Raw genomic sequence first — 26,734 nt, 5'->3', positions numbered from 1 at the left:
TTATTTAGGTGCTGGTAAATCGAGAGTTTCCTGTACTACCTTCACTGGAGAGCCAAATCGAACAGGGTGTAAAATGAGCATCCCGCCTGATCCTGTCCCATTCCCACTGGACGGGTTATATCAAAAACATGGCTTTTGAGTTCAATTTTATCAGATGAATTTTATTAAGCACTATAAAGATCGTCCAAAGCTAGTAATAACAGTAAACGGAAGTTTTTTTTTCTTAAAAATCAATCTCTGATTGCAGTAATTATTGCTTTCTGTCTATTTATACTCACCATATCCTCGAGGATATACTTCCCAAGTGTACTTCAATTATTTTTACATATGCTCGTGCTGTTGAAGCCACACTTAGTTAAAAAAAAACGTTTCAAACACCCCATTTCAGCTTCTTTGCAGTACTATCCTTGCCAATATTTCTCTCTCAATCAACATCACTAAAAAGAGTTTATCTGGTCATTATCACATTGCTGTGCGCAAATTGGCTAAAGCGCTTCCTACATTACAACAGTGACCACACTTCAAAAGTACTTCATTGGTTGTAAAGCGCTTTGGGACATCCTGAAGTCATGAAAGGCGCTATATAAATGCAAGTCTTTCTCTTTGAATCAGTCGCCAGTCAATTGCAACGAAAGAAATTTGAGAAAAAAGATTGCCCAGAAGCACTTTAAAAATGAATTTAAGTGATGTGAGGTCTTTCTCTTGAATTTAAAGGCTCATAATATCTAGTGTGAAAATCTTAATCGCTGCTGCAAAATAAAATGCTAATAAAACATTTTAAATTTTCTAGAGGAGGTCCACATCTGGGCAGGTGTTAGAAAATGTTTGCATCCCTCTTCATACACCACTGCTAGCCAGTGTGTTTAACGTTGAATAAAATAGTCAGTAATTTGATTACTATTTTCACTCAACTTTTTTTTCCCCTTTTCTTTTTTTCTTCTCTGGACCCAACATGTGTCAGCCACTTTTCTGGTCAACAGAGCAGATACGTGAGCTGCTATATATACACTAGACCTTTCCCTATGGCTACAATGGCACGAAGCTTAGCAAACAGGCTAGATGTTGGAGTAGCGCCAGGTCTGGCCTGGAGTAAAATACCGATTTCTCCGAGCGGCAACAGAACGGTGCACATCTCCCTCGTTAATAGTGTTAATAGGGCCCTAAAAAGCAAAGCAAGGCTCTTTACTCACTTGTTGCTAACGCTCATTAAGATCAGTCTAGTGATAAATTATAAATAGTCTACACTACTTTTTACAAATGTCTAAAATTAGCCAAGGCAGGAATTTCAGGACCCATACGTTCTGAGGCAAGATCAATAACAGATTAACCTGGAAATCTGCTCGCCAATCTGCAGCATCTTTTAATCACAAAGATATAAGAATGCATAGGAAAGTTGGAATATAGTAGTGGTTGATTGCTGGCGGCGAGCATTGTATCCTGATTAATATAAAAACTGCTATAGTTGCAAACCAAAAGCAGAAAGGCCAGCGACCTGAAACCGTAACTCCGTTTCTCTCTCCAGAGAGGCTGCCTGACCTGCTGAGGATTTCCAGCATTTTCTGTTTTTATGGCAGAAAGAATAAACGTGTTTTACTATTAGCACATTCGAAGCTTCTGCAGTGTGGCAGTAAGCGAGGTAAATCATGAGACTCGACAGGAGACAATGTAATAATGGGCCGGATTTTCCGACCCCCACGGGTGTGTACACGCCCGTAGGGGCCTCGCAAGTGCCGGTTACAGGCGCGCGAAGTGCATGCGCTGAAAACCGGCACTTGCGATGTCAAGACTTCTCTTGACAGATCCTCCGCCTGCCCGGGAAAAGTGCCTCTGACGGTGGAGAGTTGCGCTTTTTGCACAACTTCCACCTGCTGAAAGACCGTAGAATTCTTACGCCTGGTAAAAGCATGTGCAAGGCCTGCTTTTACCAGCTTAAAGAGTGTTAAAAAATAGAAAAATGAAATTTTATAACTCATTTAAATTAAATATACTCTTCAAAAAAGGTAAATTTATTTTTAGCCCCGTAAACATTAAAAAAAATTTCCAAAAAATTAAATGTTTAAAATATTTAATTAAATGGAATTTTAATTATGGAATTTAAATATATTTTTTAATGTTTTAGTGTGTTTTTAAATATGATCCCCATTCATACTTTTGACAGTTCTGTGCATAGAGACCTGTCAAAAGTGTGAAGGGTGATTCCTTTCTTTGATTGGCTCCCCATGGCCCACGTGATCCTAGGGACGCTTGCCAACCGCCTGCGCCCCTGGGATATCTGGGCCTCTGTGCATTTCGAAGAGGAGAGGCCCAGGATCGGAAACCTCGGGATCTACGGAACCAGCAGGTAGATTCGTAGATTTTTTTTCCGATCGGAGGCATCTGCCCGCAGGAAGCCTCCGATCAGAAATTCAGGGCCAGTGACTTTCCAATTCAAATCAACACGGTGATTGATCAGCTGAGGAAGGCCAAGAATGAAATGTTACAGGTGTGCGGCAATTTCCCTGAAAGAGATGTGGAAACCAGTAGAAGCACATCATCCCTACTCTGACATAGTACTAATCTACATAGTTGTTCTATAGTTGCTCTACAGTCACATTACAGCAAGGTACTATGCATCATCTATAACAACTGGCCAATGTATGACCAGTTTGGTGATCGAAAGGCCATTAGGCTCTCATTCACTGCATCTCATTAGTGATTAGACAGCTGAAAGAAAGGGAAAGAACCTCAAGACTGATGTTAAGCATAAAGGTGGTTGATTAAAACATACCATAAAAGCCACAGAAGCCCATTCTAATCATTTCCATGAATTAAAAAAGAGACTTGAAACAAAAGGGTTGCGCGGTTATAAACTGTAATTTTCTTTAGAACCAAAAGTGGATGCCACAAGTCAGTGTTTCAAGTTACAGAGCAGTGTCTCCGTGTGATGGTAAAACGAGATGGCATGGGTTGCCAGTATCTTGATTAGCATAGAATTGCTCATTTTGCAGTCGTCCAATCCCAATCTGTTATCTTGTCCTGCCTCAAACAGACACTGAAAAGCAACACAAATGTATTTTCTTTTTGTCATCAAAAATGCTCATTAGGAAGCAGCAGTCCATGGCGTCCCTAATGGTTTTCCACACCACTATTCGAAGAAGAGCAGGGGAGGTCTCCCCGGTGTCATGGTCAATATTTATTCCTCAACCAACACCTAAAACAGTTTATCTGGTCATTTATCTCATTGTTGATTGTGGGAGCTTGCTGTGCGCATTTTAGTTGCCACATTTCCAACATTACAACAGCGACTACACTTCAAAAGTACTTCGATGGCTGTAAAGTGCTTTGGGGCGACCCGGGGTCGTGGAAGACGCTATATAAATGCAAGACTGTCTTTCTTTCTTTCACTCTAGCAGACTAATAAATACAGGTAGATCAGTGATTCAGCAGGAGGACAGTTCACTCACCCACCCTCACCAAATTGCAGACTGCTCAATAATGCACTTCTATTCATTATTTGCTGCGCGTTTAAGGATAATGCACCATCTATTGCGTTTCATGTGATTTCCCAATACAAATAAATTATATTTCAAAACTCTATGAAACCCTGTAAATACTAAATATACAATTATAAGGTTTTGTGACAATATCTTAGGGTTACAGTGCATCATCCACCTCCACCTGGTTAGGATTCTGTAGCGTCTATAAGACATCAAGTATTGCTGAATATGGAAGCAACAATTTATTGAGATGATTTCCATACCAGCGCTACTGGTAAATTATTACAATACCGTGCACAGTGACAGGAAAATTATATTCATGGTTATAATGCAGTTTTGTAATGGTTGAAATATTCGTGTATTTATTTAAATGAGTTTCTAGCACTATTTTGTCAGGGTATGTGGGATAAAACATAGCCCTCTGGAGTAAAATATAATGGCCTAGTATCTAAAAGTTATTCATTGCACAGCTGTCGCACTGATACAGAATTACTGTCTTGTTAAATACCTTTCATAGTATCTGAGCAAAGACCATTAGTGTCTTTGGTTCTTTCACATTAAAATATTTTAAATTAAAATCTGCAACAGTACACATTCTCTAGGCTTGAGAAACTGCACACATCATTACACAGTCGGAATGAACAGATGCCTTAGAGTACAGTGCTCACAGTTAAAATAAAAGCTATCTGGCACAGCAGTAATATCCCACGTGCATGCAGTGTCTCTATAGCGCGCTTTGAATAGCAAACTTCACCCGGTTGCAACAACAACAACGTGTATTTATATAGCGCCTTAATCATCCCAAGGCGCTTCACAGGAGCGTTATCAAACAAAATTTGACACCGAGCCACATAAGGAGAAATTAGGGCAGGTGACCAAAAGCTTGGTCAAAGAATAAGGCACCTTAAAGGAGGAAAGAGAAGTAGAGAGCCAGAGAGTTTTAGGGAGGGAATTCCAGAGCTTAGGGCCTAGGCAGCTGAAGGCACGGCCACTAATAGTGAAGCGATTAAAATCGGGGATGCTCAAGAGGCCAGAATTAGAGGAGCTATTTAACTGTGACATGGAAATAAAAGGAAAAACATTTGTGACAGTTAAATGCGCGCATGTCCACTAAGACTAGAAGGCCTTTCAACATAAGAAATAGGAGCAGGAGTAGGCCATTCGGCCCTTCAAGCCTGCTCCGTCATTCAATGAGATCATGGCTGATCTTCTGCCTCAACTCCATTCACCGGCCCTATCGCCATATCCCTTGATGCCTTTACTAGTCAGAAATCTATCGAATTCTGTTTTGAATATACCCAATGACTGAGCCTCCACAGCCCTCTGGGGTAGAGAATTCCAAAAATTCACCACCCTCTGTGTGAAGAAATTTCTTCTCATCTCAGTCCTGAATGGCCTACCCTTTATCCTGAGGCTGTGGCCCCTGGTTCTAGACTCCCCAGCCAAGGGAAACATTCTCCCAGCATCCACCCTATCAAGCCCTGTAATAATTTTGTGTGCTTCAATGAGATCCCCTCACATTCTTCTGAATTCAAAGCAAAACATAAAATGGGACTCATTACATGTTTATAGAACTTACTCATTTTCTGGACCACTACGAAGACAGACATCACCAAGAGGAATGTGTTTTCCTATATTAAGTGTCAGCTTAGTTCAGCAGTAGCACTCACCTCTGAATGAGAAGTTCTGGGTTCAAGCCCCATTTCAGGGACCCGAGTAGATAAACTAGACTAACACTTCAGTGCTGTATTGTTGGAGGTACTGTTCTTCAATGAGACAGCTGTCAACATAGGCCGCCCCATGTGCCTGTTCAGAAGACTCCTTGGCATTATTGAAAGAAGAGGAGGGAGGGTTCTGGTGTCCCGGCCAATGTTTATCCCTCAACCAACACAAACCAAAATGGAAATAAGTAGTCATTTATCTCACTGCTAGCTTTCTGTGCACAAAGAGCCTGCAGAACAACAGTGACTGCACTTCAAAAGTAATTCATTGGCTCTGAAGGGTTTGGGCACATCACGAGGACCTAATAGGCACTATATAAATGCATGTTCTTTCTTCTAAGGTACACTGTACTCTCACTGTTCTGCTATACATTCGTTTGTAATTAAAAATAAACTGCATGCATTTATGTTAGAGCTCTTTCTACTATACCTTGCTAGTCCCTGATGCAATGTCACATCTGCCATGACTCTAATAGACAGCTATGGATCAGATTCAGGCTATAGATGGATGGAAAATCAACAATTACAGATTTCTTGGTCTGTCCATATTAAAATGACAACTTTGACAGGGGTAGATGTTGCAATTTTTTAAATATTACATTCCGCTAATGTCCTAATGGGTAACGCCATCATCCACTGCAATATTGAACCCATACAGATCAGGAGGTTCAAGTTTGGAGTTGGCTGATTGGAGTCAGGACAGCAATTGGACGCTGAGCCCCCGAACCAGGGAGAGGAAATGGTCATCCAGGGTTCCTACTCCAGATAGTTGTGTAGGAATTCCTGCTGGAAAGACCACGTGGAGATGTTGAATGGGGGCAGGACTGAGTTTGGATGTGATGTACCCCATGCCGACGCTCACTGTCTAAGTCCATAGATGAGGAGTGCTATTTGGGCGGGGTATTGAAGCATCAACTGGAACCAAACCCAGCCAGAGTCAACACCTTCAGGAAAGGAGGGGCAGGGGAATTGGCAAAAAGAAAGTTTTATTGCAAGAGGTGATAAAGTACTTGGCCTTAATTCTTGTGGTTTACAGCCCGTCACTGAAACCCAATACGACAATATTAACTTGAAATGGTTATATATTTAAAAAAATATATAACGCAGAGAGGGTGGGCAGCTTTGCTTCATTTTCTAACAATGCTTTGCATCCACGCAACTAACAACAGCCAGCACATTTCATTCAGTTTGATGGCGTTCTGCACTGAAGGATTTGATCAGTGAGCTTTAAGTGATAATCTACACTTGTTTATCAGAAAATAACACCGATGATCGCTGCATTTTTAGAACAATCCCTGCACCTAAAGGTCAGAAATGGAGATGTTCGCTGATGACTGCAGAGTGTTCAGCACCATTCACAACTCCTCAGATAATGAAGCAGTCCATGCCCGCATGCAACAAGACCTGGACGACGTTCAGGCTTGGGCTGATAAGTGGCAGGTAACATTCGCGCCACAGAAGTGCCAGGCAGTGACTATCTCCAACAAGTGAGAGTCTAACCACCTCTGCTTGACATTCAATGGCATTACCATCACCGATTCCCCCACCATCAACATCCTGGGGGGTCACCATTGACCAGAAACTTAACTGGACCAGCCACATAAATACTGTGGCAACAAGAGCTGGTCAGAGGCTGGGTATTCTGCGGCGAGTGTCACACTTCTTGACTCCCCAAAGCCTTTCCACCATCTACAAGGCACAAGTAAGGAGTGTGATGGAATACTCTCCACTTGCCTGGATGAGTGCAGCTCCAACAACACTGAAGAAACTCGACACCATCCAGGACAAAGCAGCCCGCTTGATTGGCACCCCATCCACCACCTTAAACATTCACTCCCTCCACCACCGGCATACTGTGGCTGCAGTGTGTACCATCTACAAGATGCACTGCAGCAAATCGCAAAGGCTTCTTCGGCAGCACCTCCCAAACCCGGGACCTCTTCCACCTAGAAGGACAAGGGCAGCAGACGCATAGGAACACCACCACCTCCAAGTTCCCCTCTAAGTCACACACCATCCTGACTTAGAAGTATATTGCCGATCCTTCATCGTCACTGGGTCAAAATCCTGGAACTCCCTCCCTAACAGCACTGTGGGAGTACCTTCACCACACGGACTGCGGCGGTTCAAGGCGGCGGCTCACCACCACCTTCTCAAGGGCAATTAGGGATGGGCAATAAATGCGGGCCTTGCCAGTGATGCCCACATCACATAAACAAATTTAAAAAAAACGAAGTGGTGAGCTCCGAGGAGCCCCTGATATTGGGCCTCGGACCTCATTGTAACAGAGTCGGTGCAGCGCAACAGCTCGCCGGTAAAGACTAGAGAAAAATCGGGTCCTCGGGTAAGTAGGGGCCGGAGGTCGGGTCGGGTCGGAGATGGGGAGACTAGACAATGTGGGCCCCGCAGGAGAGGGCCCTGGAGTTGTGGCGACTGACTGACTGAATTGAATTGGCAGAGAATTGTAGGATTGTAATACAAGTGATACCACTAACAAAGAGCCAATTGAAGAAAGATTCCTGCTCAGAGGGTTAGAAATTGCAAGGTTATGATGTGTAGGTAAGCCATATATTGTGTTGATTGTGTGGCATTAATGTAATCCCACACTACTTGCCATGGAGAAATTGGTTGTCCATTTTGAAAATTAGAAAACATTTCCAAACAAAATATAACAAGTTAATCATCATTTCACTCAACAGAATCTCACGTATGTTAATGTGTGCAGTGTATAAAATAATCTCCCATTTAGATTTTAATTCTGATTTCCTGGAAAGGTCAACTTATTTTTGTATGCCAGAATAATTTGTATCACATCTGTATATTTTAGAGATTAACCTTCATAGAATATGACATGCCATACTTGGTGAAATGCAATTAGAAAATTCAGTTGAAATGAACAAAACAATGTACCCATGACTTTTGGGTTACTTTTTCTCTAAAGCATTGGTGAAAACTGATTAGACCTGGTTAGGGAAGTTTTGTTTTTTTTAAAACAGAAAAATGGACGGAATCAGAGAATTTTATCCAGTAAAAACCCTGTGTAATAAAAATGGAATACAACTTATTCAGTGACCGTAAAAGAAAGAATGAATTTGCATTTAAATAGCACCTTTCACGTCCTCAGGATGTCCCAGAGCGCTTTACAGCCAGTTAAGTACTTGTGAAGTGGAGCCACTGTTGTGATGTAGGAAACGCAGCAGCCAATTTGCACACACCAAGCGCCCACAAACAGCAGTGTGATAATGACCAGATCATTCGTTCTGGCAATCTGTTTTACACGAGGGAGGGCTCCCCTGCTCTTCTTCGAAATTGTGCTGCGGGAATCTTTATGTACTCTTGAGTCGGTTGAACATCTCATCCAAAAGATGGCGGGCTGGATTTTACCAGCCCCGAGGAGGCGGGACTGCTGGGAAAGACTAAAAGAATGGGAGCGGGTCCCGAACCCGCCTCCAACCAATCTTCCCGGGAGTCGGGTCCCCGATTTGCACAGGGACCTGACTCCTAGCGGTGGGAAGAGGATTAAAGCCACTTAACTGCCTGTTAACAGGTAGTAAACAGGCAGTTAAGAGGCTTTTCCCAATTTTTCGACTGCTGTTGCGGGCTTCCTGACGTCAGGGAACCCCGCCAGGGTAAGTGAGGCATGCTGTGGGTCTGTTGTTATGTTGATGTTTGGATAACAGCTGCAGAAGTGGTGTGAAGGATGCAATGGAACTGGTTAGTATCAGAGGTAAGGAAATGTTGTGAAAGTAATTTTTAATGTGGTTAGAAGTTTCTGTAGGTGACAAGCTGTGAAGTTTGTGTAGCCTCATCTCATCGGGAGAAGTGACAGATGGCTTCTGCAATCTCAGCTGCAGCTGCCATTTGTTTTATCCTAAGGAGAGAGTAATTGGAGAGCCTGGGTGAAAGGGCTCACCTGTGTACAGTGATTGTCAGTGTTTGACAGCACCTCAATGCTATCAAACACTGACAATTCATCTGTCAAACAAGTGTGGTGCATGTGCCTTTAAGAAAACCCGCAGATGAAGCATCATCAACTGATGTCATCTGACACTGGCTTTCCCTTAAGTAGCCAGCAACCCCGCAGGGTGGGCTTAACAAGGCCAATCAGGGCAAAATAGCGTCTGTTCGTCAGACGTCGCTGGGGGTGGGACTAGAACCTGGAAGGCAGCAGTCCCGCCCCCAACTCGTCTCGGCAAGTAAAATCCAGCCCGGCATCTCTGACATCGCAGCACTCCCTCAGTACTGCACTATACCGTCAGGCTATATTATGTTCTCAAGTCTCTGAATGGGACTTGAACCCACTACCTACTGACTCCGAGGTGAAAGTGCTACCGCTGAGTCACGGCGGACACCACCGATGTAAACCAGTAACTCTGGATAAGAATTATAAGCAGATCCCTTTACAGGGTGACCTTGAAGATCATGAAGCGTTATAAGATAAACAACGATGGAGTATTTCCACTGGTTGCTGAGACAGTAACAAGAGTACATAAATTAAGATAGTCGCAAAAAGAATTAAATGGAAGTTTAGGGGGAAAAAAATCTTTGCACAGAGGGTGGTTGAAATGTCTCTGCCACAAACCACCATTATTCAAACAGAGTCTGTAAATTAGTAGCATGAAAATAAAGGAAAGTTGATGGGTAAGAGGAGCGAGCAGGACAGTGAGATTAGACTATTTTGGTCATGTAGGAAAAAAAAAACAAAGACTTGAATGGTCTGTTTCTGTCTTGTAAAATTTTATGATTTCATGTATATTTTTTAAACAATCAAAAATAAATTAGCAGCTGTAATTACAAAGATTTAGACACTTGGTAAAACTTACCATTTTTTGTTGTCTCAATTATTTCCAGTGGAACAGTCTAAAATTAATTGCAGAGGAAAATGAAAACAAGAATTTTTTTTTTTTTAAATCATATTATTTAAGATGCCAGCAAATTAACCGATTAAACCATTTTCAAGAACTCTCAAAATCTAATTAAAGCACAATCTGTTTCAGATGAAATGCAAATGTCATGAAGCTATTACTGCTGATGTTCCTGGATTGACACCTTAAGACACAAAGATCAGGAAAAAGTGGTACTTTGCTGGGTCTCTGCCCCTCTCCATAGCCCCAGGATTTGGAGTGGGAGGGAGAGAGTGGAGGGGGCGAGGGAGAGAGCGGAGGGGGCGAGGGAGAGAGCGGAGGGGGCGAGGGAGAGAGCGGAGGGGGCGAGGGAGAGAGCGGAGGGGGCGAGGGAGAGAGCGGAGGGGGCGAGGGAGAGAGCGGAGGGGGCGAGGGAGAGAGCGGAGGGGGCGAGGGAGAGAGCGGAGGGGGCGAGGGAGAGAGCGGAGGGGGCGAGGGAGAGAGCGGAGGGGGCGAGGGAGAGAGCGGAGGGGGCGAGGGAGAGAGCGGAGGGGGCGAGGGAGAGAGCGGAGGGGGCGAGGGAGAGAGCGGAGGGGGCGAGGGGGAGAGCGGAGGGGGCGAGGGGGAGAGAGGGAAAGGGGCAGGGAGAGGGAGGGGACAGGGGGAGAGGGAGGGGACAGGGGGAGGGGACAGGGGGAGGGGGAGGGGAGGGGACAGGGGGACGGGGAGGGGACAGGGGGAGGGGACAGGGGGAGGGGACAGGGGGCAGGGAGAGGGAGGGCAGGGAGAGGGAGGGGCAGGGAGAGGGAGGGGCAGGGAGAGGGAGGGGCGGGGGAGAGGGAGGGGGAGAGGGAGGGGGAGGGGCGGGGGAGAGGGAGAGGGAGGGGGAGGGGGAGAGGGAGGGGGAGAGGGAGAGGGAGGGGGAGGGGGAGGGGGAGGGGGAGGGGGAGAGGGAGGGGGAGAGGGAGGGGGAGGGGGAGGGGGAGAGGGAGGGAGGGAAGGTGGTCTTACAGGAAGTGCAGGCCTGTCGGAGCTATGCAGATGAGATGGGCAGAGCCATTCCCAGACCGCGGGCCTCATTTTCCAGGACCAATATTTGCTGGGCACACGAGTGCATGGGCCCAGATCTAGTCGGGACCCTCTCGCTGCTAGGAAACTGATGCCATCGAATTGGCTGCACCCCACTCGATTTAATTTTGTATTCAACAACAACGTGGTATTTATATAGCACCTTTAACGTAGTAAAACGTCCCAAGGCGCAGCACAGGAGTATTTTAAGACAACAAATTTGACACCAATCTACATAAGGATAAATTAGGACAGGTGACCAAAAGCTTGGTCAAAGAGGTAGGTTTTAAGGGACATCTTAAGAACATAAGAAATAGGAGCAGGAGTAGGCCATTCGGCCCTTCGAGCCTGCTCCACCATTCAATGAGATCATGGCTGATCTTCTGCCTCAATTCCATTCACCGGCCCTGTCGCCATATCCCTTGATGCCTTTACTAGTCAGAAATCTATCGACTTCTGTTTTGAATATACCCAATGGCTGAGCCTCCACAGCCCTCTGGGGTAGAGAATTCCAAAGATTCACCAGCCTGTGTGAAGAAATTTCTTCTCATCTCAGTCCTGAATGGCCAACCCTTTATCCTGAGGCTGTGGCCCCTGGTTCTAGGCTCCCCAGCCAAGAGAAGCATTCTCCCAGCAGCCACCCTATCAAGCCCTGTAATAATTTTGTATGCTTCAATGAGATCCCCTCTCATTCTTCTGAATTCAAGAGAATACAGGCCTAGTTTACTCAATCTCTTCTCATACGACAGTCCCGCCATCCCAGGAATCAATCTTGTGAACCTTCATTGCACTCCCTCTATGGCAAGTATATCCTTCCTTAGGTAAGGAGACCAAAATTGTACACAGTACTCCAGGTGTGGTCTCACCAAGGCCCTATATAATTGGAGTAAGATTTCTTTACTCCTGTACTCAAACCCTCTTGTAATGAAGGCCAGCATACCATTTGCCTTCCTAATGGCTTGCTGCACCTGCACATTCACTTTCAGTAACTCGTGTACAAGGACACCCAGGTCCCTTTGAGCATCTGCATTCCCCAATCTTTCACCATTTAGGAAATACTCTGCCTTTCTGTTTTTTCTACCAAAGTGGATAACTTCACATTTATCCACATTATATTCCATCTGCCATGTTCTCGCCCACTCACTGAGCCTGTCGAGATCCCCTTGAAGCCTCTTCACATCCTCTTCGCAACTGACACTGCCACCTAGCTTTGTGTCATCAGCAAATTTGGAAATGTTACATTTAGTCCCCTCATCCTAATCATTAATATAGATTGTGAATAGCTGGGGCCCAAGCACCGATCCTTGCGGTACCCCACTCGTCACAGCCTGCCATCCTGAAAAAATAAGGAACAAGAGGCAGCGAGGCGGAGAGGTTTAGGGAGGGAATTCCAGAGCTTAGGGCCTCGGCAACAGAAGGCACGACCACCAAAGGTTGAGCGATTCAAGTCAATAGAGAGGTAAATCAGCTGGTGACGGGGTGTAAATCGGACGGGGTGTAAACCAGGCCGCCAATCTGACCCAGTCAGTTTCCCACCAAGTGAGTTAGGTTCAAATGAACCTGGCATTTTCTTCTGGGAAGAAATCAAGGTATGTAACAAATTAAGTTGAGCAGTGAGAAACGTACAATAAATCATCACTGGGAGTTAAAACCCTCTGGCCTAGAAATTGGGTTGGGGCGCCAAAGTGGCGCAACAGTCGCCTGAGCGCAGGATTTAGTGCAGCGATCGGAGTGATACCAATCGCCAGAAATTCAGTTTCAGTGCCGCTCGAGGGAGACGGGGCGAGGCTCGAGGCGCTCCGCGTCCCTCTTAGGGCGCTGAAACTGATTATCGCAGCGCAACGTGCCACAGCGCCACACGCTGCGGCATGGCACGCTGCGGTACTGCAGGCCTTCCTCCCCCTGTTAAGGGGGAGGTGCCTGCAACAGCGCGATCCCCGCTCGCGAGTGCCGGCAAATGAGCCCGGCACCAAGGAGAAGTGCCGGGCTCTCGGGAAACAGCCGGCAATGCCGCCGGGGGGGGGGGGGGTGGTTAGGAGGCCGGGGACGGAGGTGCTGGCAGGCGGCCGCCCCGCACCTCCACCTTAACTTGCGCCGCTGCCGGCACAGTAAGGCCCCGTGAACCGGGCGCGGGTAGCGAATGGCGCAACTGCGCCGTTCGCTACCAAATATCGCGAACAGGGCACGAATGGGGCACTGCGCACACCGATGACATCATCGGTGGCGGCGCAGCGCAAATGCCTAACGCCACCATTAGCGCCCCTACTGAATATCGCGGGAGATGCAGCCAGTGGCGCTACAGCCACTGACTGCCTCTTTAGGCGCTAACAGGTGGCGCTACTCACCCAATTTCTCCCCGTGTTGCGGTTAACACATGCACTGTCGTGATTTTATGCAATAGCAGAGAGTTCAGTAATTTTTGCACACACTCCAAAATTCCTCTGGGAGCTAACCCTGTCCAACGCACAAAGATGGCATTAATGCAGCAGAACGAAGTCCAGTCCAGAGAAAAGCAGGAAACAGTGTCAGGAGTGACTGAACCGTTTGAGTCCACAGTAACATGGGTGCATCAGCAAGTCTCTGCCTTACTGCAGAGGAGGAGCAACAGCAGAGGAAGCCCACCTGAGGTCACAGGAGGAGGATCACCAATACCAATACCTGGCATTGTGTCTACTGCGGACAGCGGAGCTAGCTCAGCCGCCCAAAGATTACCACCTGAGGAACCTGTACCTCACCAAGAGACTCACAGAATAACTGCGGCATCTCCTGGAACCAGACCTGTAGCCAAGGAACAGCTATTATGCTGCCAATGGTAATAAAAGTGATAACAGTACTCACCTTTTTTGCCACAGGATCCTCGTATTAATGGCTGGAACTTTGGCAAGGATCAGCCAGTTTGCTGTTGACCACTGATCGTGAACACATAAAATTTGGCAGCAGATTCCACAACAGCAGGAAAAGCGCACAGGATATTTTGAAAGATGCAACATACCCAGGTAAAGGATTCCATCGACCGCACTCATCCAAGCATCTCCAGCAGATCCCATGGCTTTCATCAACACAAACCGATCACTCTCTGAACATCCAAATACTGTTCAACCAACACCAAAGAATTCTGCATGTCAATGCACAACTTCCAGGCAATATCCATGACACCCATAACTTTAGGGACTCGAGGGGTCCTCGCTTGACTGAAGAGTTGGCTCTGGAAAGTTGCAGGGGAAAGAGGAGCAACTCCACTCGTCGGCAAGTAGCTCATCTTCGGCCCACCTCTGCCCAATCCACATCCGTGATAATAACTCACCCCTTTCTCTTCTAAATCGTGTGTGTGTCTGTCTGTGTGTCTGTGTCTGTCAAGTCCTGATGAGGCTAAATGTCAGGGGGAGACTTGTCATTCAGGACCTGACTTGTTGCTTTGGGGGATTGGCCTATCTGTAACACAGATACATGCCAAGTACATGTGAATAGTTACTCACTTTGTTCATACACAAACAATACATGGGACACCACACGTGCTGCCAAACACCTGCTGAAACACATTTGCACAGATAAGGTACGTGACTGTAATTATACACATGTAGGAAGTCACACAACACCAAGTTGTAGTCCAACAGCTTTATTTGAGATCACAAGCTTTCGGAACGCTGCTCCTTCGTCAGGTGAAGTGGAGAGAAGCATACAGGCACAGCATATATAGTCAGAGAAAACTGCCAGATGATTACAGGTAATCTTTCTAACTGCTCTTTATCACACCTCGGCAGAGAGATAATCACAGCAATCAAAGGTGTGAATGGTGTCCAAACAGGTCAGTCAGGAAAACATTACATCAAAGAACAATGAGGTGGGGTCACAAGGGGTCAAATGTTGCAGATGCTGGGGTCTGTATGAAAAACAGAAAAAAAACCAAAAAACTTTGCTGGAAATCACAGCAGGTCCGGCCGCATCTGTGCAGAGAGAACAAGCCAACGACGACTCGAGTCTGGATGACTCTACGTCAGGTGGGGTTACATGTAGCGTGACATGAACCCAAGATCCCGGTTGAGGCGGTCCTCATGAGTGCGGAATTTGGCTATCAGTTTCTGCTCGACAATTTTGCGTTGTCGTGTGTCTCGAAGGCCGCCTTGGAGAATGCTTACCCGAAGATCGGAGGCTGAATGTTCTTGACTGCTGAAGTGTTCCCCGACTGGGAGGGAACACTCCTGCCTGGCGATTGTTGTGCGGTGTCCATTCATCCGTTGTCGCAGTGTCTGCATGGTCTCGCCGATGTACCATGTTCCGGGGCATCCTTTCCTGCAACGTATGAGGTAGACAACATTGGCCGAGTCACATGAGTATGTACCATGTACCTGGTGGGTGGTGTCCTCACGTGTGATGATGGGATCTGTGTTGATGATCTGGCATGTCTTGCAGAGGTTGCCGTGGCAGGGTTGTGTGGTGGCGTGGTCGCTGTTCTCCTGAAAGCTGGGTAATTTGCTGCGAACGATGGTCTGTTTGAGGTTAGGCGGCTGTTTGAAGGCGAGTAGTGGTGGCGTGGGGATGGCCTTAGTGAGGTGTTCGTCGTCGTCGATGACATGTTGAAGGCTGCGGAGAACATGGCATAGTTTCTCCACTCCGGGGAAGTACTGGACGACGAAGGGTACTCTGTTGGTTGTGTCCAGTGTTTGTCTTCTGAGGAGGTCTATGCGATTTTTCGCTGTGGCCCGTCGGAACTGTCGATCGACGAGTCGAGCGTCATATCCCATTCTTACGAGGGCGTCTTTCAGAGGAGAAGTGTGACAGGAGAAGTGTGACAGGAGAAGTGTGACAACAGCATGCACGACATATATTGGTTTATTATATTAATTATTGGCAGTTCTCCTATGGAAATTCCAGTGATGGACTAGATGGAGGTGGTGCTGTTTTATAAGGACCACCTTGTAGCATATAATGCTGGATGTATTATTTCTGCTGCAAAGGTATGGCTGCTGTCTCTTTAAGGCCACAAAATCTAATTATTGTAAAGTAATATTTTCCTACAAAACAGCAATGACCATTCCTCTAAGATACTTCATTGACTGTGATAAGATTTGTTCCCTGGGCATCTTACTGTAAAAGCGGAGTGGCGGGCAAGGAACTGCCTAGGGAGGTGCTTGCAGTGCCTTGTGGCCGCAAGGATCAGTGTTGGGGCCTCAGCTATTTAAATCTATATTAATGACCTAGATGAAGGGACTGAGTGTAATGTATCCAAGTTTGCTGATGATACGAAGCTAGGTGGGACAGTAAGCTGTGAGGAGAACACTCAGAGTCTGCAAAGGGATATAGATAGATTAAGTGAGTGGGCAGGAAGGTGGCAGATGGAGTATAATGTAGGGAAATGTGAGGTTATTCACTTTGGTAGGAACAATAGAAAATCAGAATTTTTTTTAAATGGTGAGAAACTTTCAAATGTTGGTGTTCAGAGAGATTTAGGTGTCCTCGTGCAAGAAACACAGAAAGCTAGCATGCAGGTACAGCAAGCAATTAGGAAGGTAAATGGCATGTTGGCCTTTATTGCAAGGGGGTTGGAGTATAAGAGTAAGGAAGTCTTGCTACAATTGTACAGGGCCTTGGTGAGACCACACCTGGAGTACTGTGCACAGTTTTGGTCTCCTTATGTAAGGAAGGATGTGCTGGCTTTGGAGGCGGTGCAACGAAGGTTCACTAGATTGATTCCTGGGATGAGAGGGCTGTCTGATGAAGAGAGATTGTGTCGAATGGGCCGATACTCTCTGGAGTTTAGAAGAATGAGAGGTGATCTCATTGAAACATACAAGATTCTGAAGGGGATGTACAGGGTAGATGCCGAGAGGTTGTTTCCCCTGGCTGGAGTGTCTAGAACTAGGGGGCATAGTCTCAGGATAAGGGGTCGGCCATTTAAGACTGAGATGAGGAGGAATTTCTTCACTCAGCGGGTTGTGAATCTTTGGAATTCTCTGCCCCAGAGGGCTGTGAATGCTGAGTCTTTGAGTATATTCAAGGCTGAGATCGATAGATTTTTGGGCTCTAGGGGAATCGAGGGATATGGAGATCAGGCGGGAAAGTGGAGTTGAGGTGGATGATCAGCCCTGATCTTATTGAATGACGGAGCAGACTCGAGGGGCCGTATGGCCTACTCCTGCTCTTATTTCTTATGTTCTTATCCATAGGCCAGGCATTAGTTTCTTGGCATCTGGACTAAGGGGTGTGCACACATTCTAATTCTGTGCTTCAGTATTTATGGGCAAACAACATTTAAACTCAGCACATCTGATAATACCTGGGATAATCTTACTTTATTTCATAAAAGAGGATATAGTGTTTTTCACAACCTCTGGACGTCCCAAAGTGCTATACAGCCAATGAAGACTTCTGAAGTGTAGTACATAAGAACATAAGAATTAGGAGCAGAAGTCGGCCATTCGGCCCCTCGAGCCTACTCCGCCATTCAATAAGATCAGAGCTAATCTTCGACCTCAACTCCACTTTCCCACCCGATCGCCATATCGCTTGATTCCAAAAATCTTTCTATCTCAGCCTTGAATACAATCAACAACTCAGCATCCACAGCCCTTTGGTGCAGAGAATTCCAAAGATTCACAACCCTCTGAGTGAAGAAATTCCTCCTCATCTCAGTCTTAAATGGCCAACCCCTTATCCTGAGATTATGCCGCCCGGGTTATACACTCTCCTGCTAGGGGAAGCAAACTCTTAGCATCTACCCAGTCAATCTCCCACAGATTTTTTTTAAAAAATTGTTTATGGGATGTGGGCATCGCTGGCAAGGCCAGCATTTATTGCCCATCCCTAATTGCCCTCGAGAAGGTGGTGGTGAGCTGCCTTCTTGAACCGCTGCAGTCCGTGTGGTGAAGGTGCTCCCACAGTGCTGTTAGGGAGGGAGTTCCAGGATTTTGACCCAGCGATGATGAAGGATCGGCAATATACTTCTAAGTCAGGATGGTGTGTGACTTGGAGGGGAACTTGGAGGTGGTGGTGTTCCCATGCATCTGCTGCCCTTGTCCTTCTAGGTGGAAGAGGTCGTGGGTTTGGGAGGTGCTACCGAAGAAGCCTTGGCGAGTTGCTGCAGTGCATCTTGTAGATGGTACACACTGCAGCCACAGTGCGCCGGTGGTGGGAGTGAATGTTTAAGGTGGTGGATGGGGTGCCAATCAAGCGGGCAGCTTTGTCCTGGATGGTGTCGAGCTTCTTCAGTGTTGTTGCAGCTGCACTCATCCAGGCAAGTGATGAGTATTCCATCACACTCCTTACTTGTGCCTTGTAGATGGTGGAATGGCTTTGGGGAGTCAGGCGGTGAGACACTCGACGCAGAATACCCAGCCTCTGACCTGCTCTTGTTGCCACAGTATTTATGTGGCTGGTCCAGTTAAGTTTCTGGTCAATAGTGACCCCCAGGATGTTGATGGTGGGGGATTCAGCGATGGTAATGCCGTTGAATGTCAAGGGGAGGTTGTTAGACTCTCACTTGTTGGAGATAGTCATTGCCTGGCACTTCTGTGGCACGAATGTTACCTGCCACTTATCAGCCCAAGCCTGAACGTCATCCAGGTCTTGTTGCATGCGGGCATGGACTGCTTCAGTATTCGAGGAGTTGTGAATGGCACTGAACACTGTGCAGTCATCAGCAAACATCCCCATTTCTGACCTTATGTTGGAGGGAAGGTCATTGGTGAAGCAGCTGAAGATGGTTGGGCCTAGGACACTGCCCTGAGGAACTCCTGCAGCGATGTCCTGGGGCGGTGATGATTGACCTTCCACCAACACCACAACCATCTTCCTTTGTGCTAGGTATGACTCCAGCCAGTGGAGAGTTCCCCCCGGCCCCCACCTGCCCCAATTCCCATTAACTTCAGTTTTACAAGGGCTCCTTGATGCCACAATCGGTCAAATGCTGCCTTGGTGTCCAGGGCAGTCACTCTCACCTCACCTTATATGTTTCAATGAGATCACCTCTCATTCTTCTAAACACCAGAGACTACAGGCCCTCTCTACTCAATCTCTCCTCATAGGGCAACCCTCTCACCCAGGGATCAATCTAGTGAACCTTCGTTGCACCGCCTCCAAGGCAAGTATGTCCTTCTTCAGATAAGGAGACCAACACTGTGTACAGTACTCCACAGTAGTCATTGTCGTAATGTAGGAAATAATCGACTTCCCTAGTAACCCTGTAGCAGTAGCATCACAATGTTAATTGCTGTCAATAAATATCATATTAAAGTATTGAGAAACTGGAGTTATCTCAGTGCAAATCGACTGCCTTTAACAAAATGTACCTTGAGTTTTAGCATAATACACATTATTATACAAAATATCACAGAACATGAATTCAAGGCTGTAAATTATCTCAGAGTTGAAATAATGTTTTGAACAGCTTGTGCTTTTCTTTTACAGCTGACAGTGTCATGTGAAGTGCCTGATTAGATTACAAACCTTGTAACTCACTTGCGGTTGCTATATTTTACAGATGCACACTGCATTCGCCAACACAGACTATTTTTTTTCTAAAAACAAGAGACTTTGCTGCAGCATGTGTGACACATCACAAAAATCACCCATGCTATGTGTAGGATATCCCCAATACACACCTTGCATAACAACAGCAAGCAGCAACAATGGCGTCAATAGTGTGCGGTAAGTAGTAAGTCAGTATACCGAGTACAAAGGTGGGAGGTTTATGCCCTCAATTCTCCACACTGTGAGCTTCACCCAGTCAAAATATTAAGAAAAGGCATCAAGTAGATGTGGGAAGGGTAGCAGAGAACTTTAGATGCCTAATCACTTCCCCAACAGCTCTTGCAGGTATCTTAGTGGTCTGTGACAAACAGCACTGGCTCAAGTCTGGGCCACTTCTCACTGTGATATGGCAGAGTTGTGACTGATAGAGTTGGTTCCACTTGCAGAAGATCTATCATGAGAAATGAAGTGAGAACAAGTGTTTCATTAGTGGATGTTGGGGGACGGTGAGTGGGGGAAGTGAAAACAGAGTTCCAGGATGTGCTACGTGGACTAGACTCTTCGGTGATAATTCGCACACATCTATGTTATTTTTGGGCACTGGGCTTCAGTGCCTTATCACATGGCTTTGAAACAATCTTACGAATCCATCAGAAATTTTCCATCGGTAGCACGAGTGATATCAGGGACTAAAACAGTTTTGGAGGCCGAAGGGTTGAAGTAATAAAGTCAAATACTTGCTTACGAGAAAAACCCGTTCACAAACCGAAGGCATTCTGAAATTCTGTGACGAGTGACATTTTTATGCAGAGTTGTAGATTTTTTACATCGAACTCAGAAGATAGCAGACAGCCCAGTGCATCTGTGAGGAGAATGCTGAGCATTATAGAGGCAGAACGCAACCCAAAATCTTGGGCTGTGAGGGGCATATTGATAGAAGAGGTGGAGCAAAGGAAGCAGTAAAGAGACAAATTCAGAAAAATGTTTACTGGATGCTATATATTGCCACAGAAAGGTCTATCGGTACCAGGTTGCTTACAACGAATGTACCAGTGTTTCAGCAATGTATGGATTTTCCAGATTGTGAACTATTTACAGCATTAAATAAAAGGATGCACGAGTCTGAACACAAATAGTTTGCATAAAGTTTTAGATTGTTCTTGTAGTTTAACCTCGAACTCAGTAGCAATAACCGGGAAAATAATAAATATTTGTAACAGAATCCTTGAAAGGTCATCATTTACAAGTGTGGAGCCAAGGATTTATTTTGTGTTTTTTTGAGAGAATAAGACACTGATTTCAGAAAAAGCCAATAAAGTTAAACACAAGGGAATAGAAGCACATGTGTGCAGAGAAATGGATACTGACCCTGGCAAGATAGTCCTAATCTCAGCGTGGGTACGCCAATATTTTGTAATGGAAATGCACAAACAAACTAGCATACATTGTAAAAATCTTGAAGTCAGGAAGTAGAATCAATTACTTGTATTTATATAGCACCTTTAAATGTAGAAAAACACCTCAATGATAAATCTGAGTGCAATACAGCCCTGACCCGTCACCTGATTGCCACACTAAGGCTTGTCATCAATTGCCCAGCATGGCTCAAGAATGGAGGTGTGTCAAGATCAGGGCCTTGCTTCTCATATAATTATACAGCACAGGAGGAGGCCATTTGGCCCATCGTGCCTGTGCCGGCTCTTTGAAAGAGCTCTCCAATTAGTCCCACTCCCCTGCTCTTGCCCCAAAGCCATGTAAATTTTATCCAATTCCCTTTTGAAGGTTGCTATCAAATCTCCTCTTAACCTTCTCTGCTCTGAGGAGAACAACCCCAGTTTCTCCATTATCTCCACATAACTGAAGTCCCTCATCCCTGCAACCATGCCAGTAAATCTCCTCTGCACCCTCTCAAAGGCCTTCACAACCTTCCTATAGGGTGGTGCCCAGAATTGACCACAATACTCCACCTGAGGTCTAACCAGTGCTTTATAAAGGTTTAGCATAACTTCCTTACTTTTGTACTCTCTTCCTCTATTTATAAAGCCAAGGATTCCACATGCTTTTTTTGACAGCCTACTTAACTTGTCCTGCCACCTACAAAGATTTGTGTACCTACACCCTCAGGTCTCTCTGTTCCTGCACCCCCTTTAAATTGTACCATTTAGTTTATATTGCCTCTCCTCATTCTTCCTATCATTCCACACTTCTCTGCTTTAATTTTCATCTGCCATGTGTCTGCCCATTTCACCAGTTTCTCTATGTCCTCCTGAAGCCTGTTACTATCTCCCTCACTGTTTACTACATTTCTGAGTACCGTCATCAGAAAAGTTTGAAATAATGCCCTGTATACCTAAGTTTAGGTCATTAATATAGATCAAAAGGAGCAGTGGTCCTAATACCAACCCCTGGGGAACACCACTGTACACTTCCATCCAGTCTGAAAAACAACTCTTCACCACTACTCTCTGCTTTCTGACCCTTAGCCAATTTTGTATCCACACGGCCACTGTCCCTTTAATCCTATGGGTTTCAATTTTGCTAACAAATCTATTATGTGGTACTTTATCAAAATGCCTTTTGAAAGTCCATGTACACAACATCAACCGCACTACCCTCATCAACCCTCTCCGTTACTTCGTCAAAGAGCTGACATCAAGTTAAGTCAAAACCATTTACCTTTAACAAATCAGTGTTGGCTTTCACTTATTAACCCATACATTTTGTAATGCCAATAAATTTTGTCCCGGATTATTGTAGCTAAAAGTTTCCCCACCACCGACGTTAGTCTGACTGCCCTGTAGTTACCAGGTTTTAAACAGGGGTGTAACATTTACACTCCTCCAGTCCTCTGGCACCACCCCCATATCTAGTGAGGATTGGAAGGTTGTGGGCAGAGCCTCCGCCATTTCCATCCTTACTTCCCTCCACAACCTAGGATGCATCCCATCTGGACTGGGTGAGCCTTCTACTTCGATTACCGACAACCTTGCAAGTACCTCCTTTTCATCTATTTTTATCCTATCCAATAGCTCCACAACCTCCTCCTTTACTGTGACATTGGCAGCAACCCCTTCTTTCGTGAAGATAGATGCAAAGTATTCATTTAGTACCTGAGCTATGCTCTCTGCCTCCACAAAAAGATCTCCTTTTCGGTCTCTTTTACTATTTACATCTTTATTAAAATACTTTTGGGTTCCCTTTTATGTTGGCCGCTAATCTATTCTCATACTCTCTCTTTGCCCCTCTTATATCCTTTTTCAGTTCTCCTCTGTACTTTCTATATTCGGTTTCATTCTCTACTATATTATGAACCAGGCATTTGTCATAAACCTTTTCCTGTTTCATTTTAATCTCTATATATCTTGAGTCATCCAGGGAGCTCTAGCTTTGGACACCCTGACGTACTAGTATGTCAACCTGCCAACCATCCAATCTCCGTTCACAAAAAAGATAATACAAACAAATCGTATTTTTACATAAAAAGGTAGTCTTTGTAAAAGAACATAGAGGTCACTTTCCTGTATAAACAAAATATAGCGAGAGGATAGGAGTAAGTCATGGAAAATTGAGCACTTGTGACACAGCCACCATAGTACATTGGCACCTATCTGGTAGTTGACAGTGGTGGGGATGTTTTATGAATTATATTCCAAAATTCTATAGACTCTGGCACAGTTTCCATGGATTGGCGGGTAGCTAATGTAACCCTACTATTTAAAAATGTGGTAGAGAGAAAATGGGGAATTATAGACCGGTAAGCCGGACATCCTAGAGTTCATTATAAAAGATGTAATAGCAGAGCACTTGGAAAACAGTGACAGGATCAGACAAAGTCAACATGGATTTACAAAAGGTAAATCGTGCTTGACTAACCTACTGGAATTTTTTGAGGATGTAACTGGTAGAATAGATAAAGGAGAACCAGTGGATGTGGTGTATTTGGACTTTCAGAAGGCTTTAGATAAGGTCCTGCATAAGAGATTAGCGTGCAAAGCTAAAGCACATGGGATTGGGGGTAAGGTACTGACTTGGATAGAGAACTGGTTGGCAGACAGGAAGCAAAGAGTTGGAATAAACGGGTCTTTTTCCAAGTGGCAGGCAGTGACTAGTGGGGTACCGCAGGGATCGGTGCTAGGACCCCAGCTATTCACAATATATATATAAATGATCTAGACGATGGAACTAGATGTAATATCTCCAAGTTTGCAGATGACACAAAGCTGGGTGGGCGTGTGTGCTGTGAGGAGGATGCCGAGAAACTCCAGTATGATTTGGACAGGTTGGGTGATTGGGCAGATGCAGTATAATGTGGATAAATGCGAGGTTATCCACTTTGGTGGTAAAAACAGGAAGGCAGATTATTATCTGAATGGCAATAGATTGGGAGAAGGGGAAGTGCAACGAGACCTGGGTGTCCTTGTGCACCAGTCGCTGAAGGTAAGCATGCAGGAGCAGCAGACGGTTAAGAAGGCAAATGGTATGTTGGCCTTCATAGTGAGAGGATTTGAGTACAGGAGCAAGGATGTCTTGCTGCAGTTGTACAGGGCCTTGGTGAGACCACACCTTGAGTATTGTGTGCAGTTTTAGTCACCTTATCTGAGGAAGGATGTTCTTGCCATGGAGGGAGTGCAGCGAAGAATCACCAGACTGATACCTGCAATGGCAGGAATGACATATGAGGAGAGATTGGGTCGATTGGGCTTATATTCGCTGGAGTTTAGAAGAATGAGAGGGGATCTCATTGAAACTTATAAATTTCTAACAGGACCAGAAAGACTTGATGCAGGAAGGGTGTTCCTGATGGCGGGGGAGTCCAGAACCCGGGGTCACAGTCTAAGGATAAGGGGTAAGTCATTTAGGACTGAGATGAGGAGGAATTTCTTCACCCAGAGAGTGGTGAACCTGTGGAATTCTGTACCACAAAAGGCAGTTGAGGCCAATTCATTAAATATATTCAAGAAGGAGTTAGATATATTTCTTGAGGCTAAAGGGATCAAGGGATATGGAGAGAAGGCAGGGACAGGGTACTGAATTTGGATGATCAGCCACGATCTCATTAAATGGCGGAGCAGGCTCGAGGGGCCGAATGGCCTACTCCTGCTCCTATCTTCTATGTTTCTATATTGATTTTACTAACCGCCTCGGAAATTATTCTTCACCGTTTCAAAAAAAAAATCCTCTGCCTACTCCAGAATGTATTTTCTTAACTCAACACTTCCACTGGCTACTGGTAATGTTGCATAAGGCTTGTCGTGCAACGATTGTGTTTTGATTATTGAAACGGCCAAAACGATACAGATGATCAATGTGGAGTATTTACTGGCAAATTTCAGGATTCTGAATTGCAGCGAATTGCACCATCAGCCTCATTCAAAAGTCAATGGTTCGACCCCTTCCAGCAAGCTTAAGATTTATTTGTCAACCTTTTTACGGCACTTTTAAGTTGTGTGTTGCTTTTTGGGGGGGGGGGCTGGCCTGCACGCCATACCGGTTTGAAACAAGGAAGCACAACGTATCACTACCGCGACAATGCAAAAACAGATCCTTGTCCACATTCCCAGTCAACAGTAAATACAGCAGCTTGATCAACACACGGGATTGCGTGTGCTCTCCCTGCCATTGATGGTCTGCTTAACCATTGCCACTTATACTGAACCTCACTGCCCAATGCAAGATTACTGAACTCGACAGACACATCCATAAAACGTTTAATTTCAAGAATTGCAGTTTCACAGCGCACGGACTGCCACACCACAGCATAACATAAGTTGGAGGTTCGATATTGCCTGCGGTACAATGCACACACAGGCGGAATGCCGAGGGGAACTGGGACATTTTCATGCAATGTGACACCAGCTCCAAAAAAAAATCAGCCCCGAGGAGCAGCAGAAACCTCCCCCCCCTGGTGAAATGGAAAGCAGCCAGAAGGGCCCAGTCTGAGGACTGCTCGCCACCAGCCTCAGAGGTTGCAATCACTCAGTTTGGGCAATGTTTATATTCAACTAATGCAATAATGGATTCAGGAGTTGGGGAGAGGGGAGCAGCACAGAGCTTTGCACATCGATTATCACGTTGGGGGGGGTGGGGGGAAGAGAGACTATCAGTCCCAATTTACAAAAAAAAATGAAAAAGTAATTTGCAATTTGGAAGAAAAATAAATCTTAGCTGCAAAATGTGACTGCATTTGCAATTATGCACGACCCAGAGGGGGGCGCAGCTATCCAGCACCCCCCACACACATACATATTATTTATTTATATGCATAACCAGTAGCTACCGTTACTGGGTCCAGTGCCATTAAAGGAGCTTCTCACTCTCCTGCAAGCTGTGCCAACAGGCAAGAGTGGCATTGGGGCGTCTCCTACCTGACTGGCTTTATGGAATTGCTTCTTCAAGCCGGCAACCGACATCTTGACCCACTTGAGGGAGACAAAAAGCTGGCTTCTTTTTTTTTTCTCTCTCTCTAACAACTGTTATGGTTGCTGTTTTAATGTATTTCTGAACTAGTGTTGCAAAGCGAGAGCCCCCCAGCCACCCACCCCGCCAGCTGAGGGCTGCGATGGGTAGCCAGCTCTCGCTACAGTAACACTGCCTCTCGCACTGAAACTGTATCGCTTCACACACTCGGCCACTGCCGCCGCCGCCGTCACTCACTGTGACAGACGGGGGGGGGGGGGGGCAGATAATCCCGCCCCCTCTCCTCTGACGTCACCACGTCACGACGTCGCTCACATCTGGATTGTCAATGAAGGGGGCGGGTTCAGTGGGACAGCTGTGGTGAGCCGCCAGAGTGGTCATCCCTCCACTGCAACAACAACCACAAAAAATCAAAATGATATTTAGCTTTTTTTAAATAACAACAGAAAATGCTGGAAAAACTCAGCAGGCCAGGCAACATCAGTGGAGAGAGAAATAGAGTCAACATTTCGGGTGAAAACCCTTTGTCAAGGCTAAAGAGGCACAGGGAATGAAATAGATTAAGAGGCCAGGCTGGGAGAGAACAAAAGAGAAGAAGAGACATTAAGAGGTATTCAAAACGAGACGAGATGGTGATAGGACTAGTGGAGACAAAAGACGGCTCTAGATTAGAATTTTCTGTTGTTATTTCGGATTTCCAGCATCCGCAGTATTTTGCTATCGTAACAGAAAATGCTGGATG

At 45.7% G+C, this 26,734-nt stretch overlaps 1 protein-coding gene across 5 annotated transcripts in view; it reads right to left on the bottom strand.

Annotated features, from left to right (window-relative positions):
- sh3gl3a (SH3-domain GRB2-like 3a) overlaps window positions 1-26,201 on the bottom strand; it is a 156,987-nt gene extending 130,786 nt beyond the window's left edge. For 2 of the 5 annotated variants that reach the window (XM_085968849.1, XM_085968853.1), the window contains exon 1: window positions 25,941-26,201. In XM_085968849.1, coding sequence (XP_085824975.1) covers window positions 25,941-25,985 — 45 coding nt within the window. In that variant the 5' untranslated portion in view covers window positions 25,986-26,201. Of the gene's footprint in view, window positions 1-10,020; window positions 10,043-25,852; window positions 25,889-25,940 lie in introns of those variants that run through there. The other 3 variants (XM_085968852.1, XM_085968850.1, XM_085968851.1) reach the window with 3 other exon arrangements.
- Between the last annotated feature and the right edge of the window lie 533 nt (window positions 26,202-26,734).

Source organism: Somniosus microcephalus, chromosome 27 (assembly GCF_052327205.1).
Source record: "Somniosus microcephalus isolate GS21.2 chromosome 27, FLI_Smic_1.0, whole genome shotgun sequence".
Taxonomy (NCBI): Eukaryota; Metazoa; Chordata; class Chondrichthyes; order Squaliformes; family Somniosidae; genus Somniosus; species Somniosus microcephalus.
This window is presented reverse-complemented; position numbering and strand designations above follow the sequence as displayed.